This window comes from Sinocyclocheilus grahami, unplaced genomic scaffold, assembly GCF_001515645.1.
Source record: "Sinocyclocheilus grahami isolate Dianchi unplaced genomic scaffold, SAMN03320097.WGS_v1.1 scaffold2254.1, whole genome shotgun sequence".
NCBI lineage: Eukaryota > Metazoa > Chordata > Actinopteri > Cypriniformes > Cyprinidae > Sinocyclocheilus > Sinocyclocheilus grahami.
The window spans coordinates 9,960-17,459 of NW_015507433.1; the positions used below are offsets into that span (position 1 = coordinate 9,960).

Consider the following 7,500-nt stretch of genomic DNA (forward strand, 5'->3'; position numbering starts at 1 on the left):
GGTGTGTGTGTGTGTGTGTGAGTGAGTGAGTGAGTGTGTGTGCGTGAGTGTGAGTGCGTGTGAGTGTGTGCGTGTGAGTGAGTGTGTGCGTGTGAGTGAGTGTGTGCGTGTGAGTGAGTGAGAGAGTGAGCGTGAGAGTGAGTGAGTGAGCGTGAGAGTGTGACCGTGTGAGTGAGCGTGAGAGTGTGACCGTGTGAGTGAGCGTGAGAGTGTGACCGTGTGAGTGAGCGTGAGAGTGTGACCGTGTGAGTGAGAGAGTGACCGTGAGAGAGTGAGTGAGCGTGAGAGTGTGACCGTGTGAGTGAGTGTGACCGTGTGAGTGAGTGAGAGAGTGAGCGTGTGTGTGTGTGTGTGTGTGAGAGAGAGTGAAAGTGAAAGTGAGTGTGTGTGAGAGACAAACAAACACACACACACAAATATTATTCAATTTTATTTTTTTGCTTTGTTCCAAGATGGTTTGGTGAGAAGTGTGTTTTTATTATGACAGGTGGTTATTTATATAGTATTATAGTATTTATGAATATTTTACATTTGCTTTTATGTTGTATATTTTCTTAAAAAAATTTTTTTTTTAAATTTAATTTATTTTAGTATTTCAGTTTAAATAATTTTAATACTTCCACTTAAACTGCTTTTATTTAGTAATTTATTTGATTTAGTAAACTTATTTATTTTATTTTGTATAGTTAGTTATTTTATTTTATTTACATTTAAGAATTTGACATTCCCTGGGAATCAAACCCATGACCTTAGTATTTCTACTAATATTTAATTTTATTAAATTTTATTAAATGTTATTTTTAATTTTCATTTCACTTCATTTTTTTATATTTTATTTTAGTTTTCAAATGACTTTAACTAACTGTTGCTTAGTTCCAAGATGTGTTGGTGAGGAGTGTGTTTTATGACTGATGATGATTGACTGATGATCAGCTGAAAAGGATCATGAATATTCTTTAGACTGAGGCTTTATTCGCAATAAGAGCAGGAACGTGAATCATCTCTCGGTTCAGATCTCGTTCTACTTTCGCATGATATCAGGACATCCTCTCTGTCTGGAGTCACTGTTTTAATTAAAAACAGGATGCTCTTGTTTCTGCTTTGTCCCTGAAGATGCTCTTTCAGACGCAGATGTCTCTCGCAGCCTCTGGGGTTTTTCTACAAGCCTCTGCAAGACACAAAATCTCCAGAAACACACAGAAGTTTCTCTCGGTTGAACAAATCCTCAGACCGGCTGCCCCCAAAACCTACTTTTCAGAAACCCTGAGTTCAGAATCGTGCTGGTTCTGGAGTAATGCGGCGTCGTTACCTGAAGGATTTGTGTCCTGAAACAAACGTAAAGGGGAGTTTGTGTTCACAAGGTCAGCGCTTCATCACGTGCTGCTTTACTCCAGATCGTCATCTGCTGCTATTCAGACCTCAAGTGCGAAACAGTGCTGTTTTCTACTGCTACAACATTATTCATATGTTGAATTTGCTTTTGTTTTGCATTTTTATGTATTTTAATTTTAGTATTTCAGATTTAGTTGATTTTAGTACTTCAACTTATTTTATTTTAGTCAGCTGGCAATTTTGTAATTTTTTGTAATCTAAAATGTTTATTTTATGCAGTGCAGTGCAATTGGCATTCCCTGGGAATCGCTGGTTTGACTGACCCAACCCATGACAAATTAAATTAAATTAAATTAAAAAAATTAAATTAATTTTTTGCAATTGGCAGTCCTTGAGAATCGAAGTTTTTTTTTTAAGTTTAAGTATTATAAACCAGTAGACCTTTTTTTTGATAAACCTGTTGGGTTTGTCTGCAGATCCAGACTGTCACGTGTGTAAATATTGCAAAAAGTGCAAATCTCAACATTCATCTTCCCATTTTCCAAGTTTCAGAGATTCAAAATCTGTCAGATTCAGATCTACTCACTCTTGAGTGTTGCTTCACTTTTACCTTCACATACTGCAGAAGCACCAGGACGATGAGTTCGGTTCCCAGTGAACACGAACATATAACCTGAATGCAGTCAGTAAGCGCTTTCTTCTGTTTGTCAGGCTCTGATATTGTCCAGTGGATGCAGAAGAACCTGAACATTGAAGACCAAGGTACAGTAAGATTTGAGATCATATTAAGCTGTGAAACACTGTCTGTCTTTCCTGAAATCACTCTCTCAAACTCACGAGAGCTTACAGACAGAGAGGAGAGCCGCGGATCTGTCCTGTCTAATCTGCTCGTGTCGCGGTAAACTCGTTAGGCAGATCGTTCAGACCGTTCGTCATTATTCAATCATGCGGCCGTAAATAAACGGCTTGAGGAGGAAATCAAGCGCTGCTGTTTACATCCACTGAGCTTCATTGATTTGTTTTTAGCCCAACATGACCTTCATGAAATCAGACGCTGCTTTCCATTCAATCAGACGCACTCTTAACAGGGAACGTTGTGGCAAGGTTCTCTCAACGTTCTGAACAAACATTCTTCCAGTAGTGTTAATAGAGCGTTCGTTCAGTGTTATCTAGGGCACATTATCAAAATGTTACAAAAACGTTATTTATTAATTGTTCATGGAATGTTTGACATTCAGCTACAAGCTACATTAATGCTAGTTTCAGAATGTTCAGAGAAAAGTAACGTTCTGAAAATTTGATTTGTCAAAAGTAACAAGTCACAAGTAGTTTGCAAAATGATAAAATGGAACATTCCGGTAATGTTTTCTTTAACGTTCAGATAACCAAGAAAAAAACTTTTTTTTTAAACATTTAAAAAAAAACTGGACGTTTAGACATTCAGACGTAATGTTTTCATAACTTAATGGATACTTTTACAAAACTTTCTTAGCAGGTTTATTATAGTTAACTGAAACTAAAACTAAATAATTAAAATTAAATCAAATAAAACTTTAACTGAATAAAATAAATAAATAATAAAATATAAAAAAATAAATAAAATATTAAAAACTTAAACTTGTATTTAAGCTAGTTTCTCATTTTCATTTAGTTTATCTTGATGTACTTAAATATATTATACCAAAAAAATGAAAGTAATGACAAAAAAAATAAAAATGACTGAAACTTTAACTAAAATGAAAATATATATTTTTTTTAAATTTTTCATATATGTGGAAAAAAGGTAACTGCGACTATTTATCTCACAATTCTGACTTTTTCCTCACAATTCTGACTTTTTTCTCAGAATTGTGAGATATAAACTCACGTTTGCGAGGAAAAATCAGAACTGCAAGTTTTTATCTTCCGATTGTGAGTTTATATCTCGCATTTCTGTGAAAAAAAGTCAGAATTGTGAGATAAAAAATCACAATAACCTTATTTATTTTTTATTCAGTGGCGGAAACAGGCTTCCATATATAAGTAATTCAAAATATTAATTAAAAAGTTGTATCTCAGTGATACTAAAATAACCCTGGATCTGTGTTAGCAGTGACAAGCGCAGATGACCAGGTACAGAAACATGACGCATGCACATCTGCATTCACATCACCTCTGTGCATTTGTTTTTAATGCCTTTAGTCTCCGTTAGTCCAGCTGTGTGTCTCAGTGTCAGTCAGATCCAGATTCAGCTCTGTTTGCGCTTCATTTGCAGTGCATTATGGGAACAGGGGATTTCAACACATTCAATGACTGTTTTTGCTTTTGAAGAACCAGGAAAATCTGTTTTTTGGAAACCTGGAAAAATGAGGAACAATGTGATTTCTAGACCTAAAAAATGTCATGTAAATGACTACATGTTAATATGCTATGGGCATTTTATAATTAATATGCATTTTACTAGTTCTGCAAAGCGCTAAAATAGTTTTTCTGGTAGAAATTGTGTTTTTAAAAAATCATTTTCCAACTGGAAAAGTTATGTAAATTCATTGGTTAAATAGATCAGGATCCCTGAAAAACATTCAGCTCTTAAAACATCTGGAAACCTGAAATGTAATGATTTGAATGATTTTTAAATTAACATAAGTTTTGAAAGCAAATCTAGAGCTCGGAGTGGCTTTGGAGTCAAAAAGGTTGAGAAGCGCTGATCCAGAGTCTGACGGAAGGGGAATGTGTGTGTTAGTTGTCTAGAAATAATTCATCCAAGCAATTTAATTCTGTCATCATTCACACAGCCTGTGATTTCAAACTCGTCTGACGTTCTTCTGTGGAACACGAGGAGATGCTGAGCGTTCAGAAGGACTTTCTGCTAAACGTCTTTTCTGAAGTCGTATATGTAGTGATGTAACCGATGAGTTTGTGTTTTGGGTGAACTGTCCCTTTAATTCCATTGCATTATCGAGCTGAGCTGCATTATTTACTCAGAGGTCATTTATGATATCTGAAATATGAAAAGACTCCAGACAGAGATGAGATGAGACGATTGCAACTGCTGCAATCAATAGACAACAAGCATCTCATCTGAAATATCTCAAGACCTCCATTTGTGTGTGTGTGTTTGCGTTTGTGTGTTTGCGTTTGTGTGTTTGTGTTTGTGTGTTTGTGTGTGTGTGTGTTTGTGTGCGTGTGTGTGTTTGTGTGCGTGTTTGTGTGCGTGTTTGTGTGCGTGTTTGTGTGTTTGTTTGTGTGTGTTTGTTTGTGTGTGTGTGTGTTTGTTTGTGTGTGTGTGCATTTCTGTGCGTTTGTGTGTTGCAGTGGAGGCTCTTCATCTGGGGACGCTGATGGCGGCTCACGGTTATTTCTTCCCCATATCAGACCACGTTCTCATGCTGAAGGATGACGGAACCTTCTACCGCTTTCAGGTGAGACGCTCTGAGATTCTCTCATCTGATTGGCTGAAAAACTCGTGGCCATCTGAAGACCCGAACCGCTGATCTTCACATGTGTGGATGTTTCCATTAGTGTGATGAAACATGATCATTCATATTCTGATTCATATTCATGACATCATTCATAATCTGATTCAGATTCATAACGTCATTCATATTCTGATTCAAATTCATGTTACGGTCTCATGCATATTCATAATGTCACTCAAATTCATATTCATAATATAATTAATATTCTGATTCATATACATGTTATGGTCTGATGCATATTCATAATATCATTCATGGTCTGATTCAAATTCAGATTCATAACGGCATTCATATTTTGATTCATATTAATGTTATGGTCTGATGCATATTCATAATGTAATTCATATTCTGATCCATATACACGTTATGGTCTGTTGAATATACATAATGTCATTCATATTCTGATTCAAATTCAGATTCATAACGTCATTCATATTCATGTCATATTCATATTATGGTCTATGCATATTCATGATGTCATTAATATTCTGATTCATATTCATGTTATGGTCTAATGCACAGTCATAATATAATTAATATTCTGATTCATATACATGTTATGGTCTGGTGCATATTCATAATATCATTCATGTTCTGATTCAGATTCATAACATCATTCATATTCTGATTCAAATTCAGATTCATAATGGCATTCATATTTTGATTCATATTCATGTTATGGTCTGATGCATATTCATAATGTAATTCATATTCTGATTCATATTCATATTATGGTCTATGCATATTCATGATGTCATTCATATTCTGATTCAAATTCAGATTCATAACGGCATTCATATTCTGATTCATATTCATGTTATGGTCTGATGCACATTGATAATGTAATTCATATTCTGATCCATATACACATTATAGTCTGATTAATATTCCTAATGTCATTCATATTCTGATTCATATACACGTTATGGTCTGATACATATTCATAATGTCATTCATATTCTGATTCGTATTCATGAAGTAATTAAATGTTTTATGCTTATTCATATTCAGATACATATTCATGATTTGATTATTCATTTTCATGATTTCATTCATATTCTAGTTCATATTTATCATTCATGATCTGATACAAATGATTTTGCATATTTATATTCAAAATGGAATTGATATTCTAATGCATATTCATGATATTCACATACATATTTTAGTTTTCATATTCATTATTTCACTGTTCATATTCATGGTGTCATTAACATTCAGACACATATTCATGACTTTATTCTTCATATTCATGATGCCGTTGATATTCACTGTATCGTTAGCGGTAATGAGCAGGTTTGGTTATTCCAGTGACTCCAGTAAGGTCAAATCATAATTCTACACATACAGTGAGATTCTAGAGGATTCTGTGCTTCAGATGTGGTTCCAGCAGGTGTGAGATTAAACATTCAACATGTGTCTGTGATGTTTAGGTGGCCACATTATTTTGCCTATGTAGTGAATGTAGTTCATATGTGTGTGTGTGTGTGAGACCTGAAGTGAACATTGAGGCGTTTTTGACTGCTGTGTCCCTGTTTTGATCGCAGACTCCGTACTTCTGGCCGTCAAACTGCTGGGAACCAGAAAACACTGACTATGGTAAGAGCGTCTGTGTGTGTGTGTGGTGTTGTGTTTTATCCTCCTCTGATGTTCTTGAGCCCTGGCGTCCTGAAACACGAGAAAGTGTCGGACCAGATCAGACCAATCGATCAACAAACTCTACCTGATGTTCATCAGTGAGACGGAGACAGAGACGCCGCACCGGAGCGACACACTCCAGCTTTAAACAGACCTGTCCATTGATTATAATCTCCATCAGATTAATTATATGATATGATAATTCATTAATCAAATGAAAAGCCCCCAAATGAAGATAATTCAAAGAGATGATAGTGCACAGACAAGTAAAGCATTAGATGGAGCATTAGATAGTTTGTGAATAAAAATAATGAATTAAAATAAGAAATACGATGTTTGTTTACATCTTGATTTTCAGCTGTTTTAGCTTATTTTAGTGCTTGTTTTGTCTTATTTGAAATCACTGAAGTCATCTTGCGGGCGTTTGGAAGTGTGCTGATGCCCTCTAGTGGACCCCGGACCCCTGGATGAGAGCCACTGCTTTATATCGCATGTTTATGAGTCTGAATGTGTGTGTCTGTGTATAATATAAAGCTTATTTACTGTCCTTGAATCTGAATGTCATATCAGATCAAATGCATTTCTACAGTTTCAGTGCAGTGAAGCATCGTCGGGTTTATATTGCAGACAGAGACTTTCATCACATCTAAAACAGCTAAAACTGTCTCTGTCTGTCTGTCTGCAGCGGTGTACCTCTGTAAACGAACAATGCAGAATAAAGCTCGTCTGGAGTTGGCCGATTATGAAGCTGTGAGCATCTCTCTTTTCTGTTTGATTTGCATTAATGAAAATCTCATTCTGTGAATAAACAGGCTTTATTACGGTGGCTGAGAAGTGCAAAACAAATCACAATTCTGAAAACAAAATAACAAATTACAAACGCAAATGCAAGTCTAAAAAACTAAATAACAATTCAGAAAACACAACGACAAATTTGAAAACAAAATAAAAATTTTTAGACTTGCATTTGCATTTGTAATTTCTTATTTTGTTTTCAGAATTGTGATTTGTTTTGCACTTCTCGGCCACCGTAGGAATGTCGGCTGCCTTTGACGTCACAGCCCAGAAGAGT

At 35.4% G+C, this 7,500-nt stretch overlaps 1 protein-coding gene across 1 annotated transcript in view; it reads left to right on the plus strand.

The window, feature by feature from the left end:
• Nucleotides 1-2,011: 2,011 nt before the first annotated feature.
• Nucleotides 2,012-7,500, plus strand: part of LOC107574505 (regulator of G-protein signaling 7-like) — a 14,124-nt gene continuing 8,635 nt past the window's right edge. The window contains exons 1-4 of the mRNA XM_016260961.1: nt 2,012-2,094; nt 4,627-4,733; nt 6,338-6,389; nt 7,114-7,178. Coding sequence (XP_016116447.1) covers nt 2,064-2,094; nt 4,627-4,733; nt 6,338-6,389; nt 7,114-7,178 — 255 coding nt within the window. The 5' untranslated portion in view covers nt 2,012-2,063. The remainder of the gene's footprint in view (nt 2,095-4,626; nt 4,734-6,337; nt 6,390-7,113; nt 7,179-7,500) is intronic.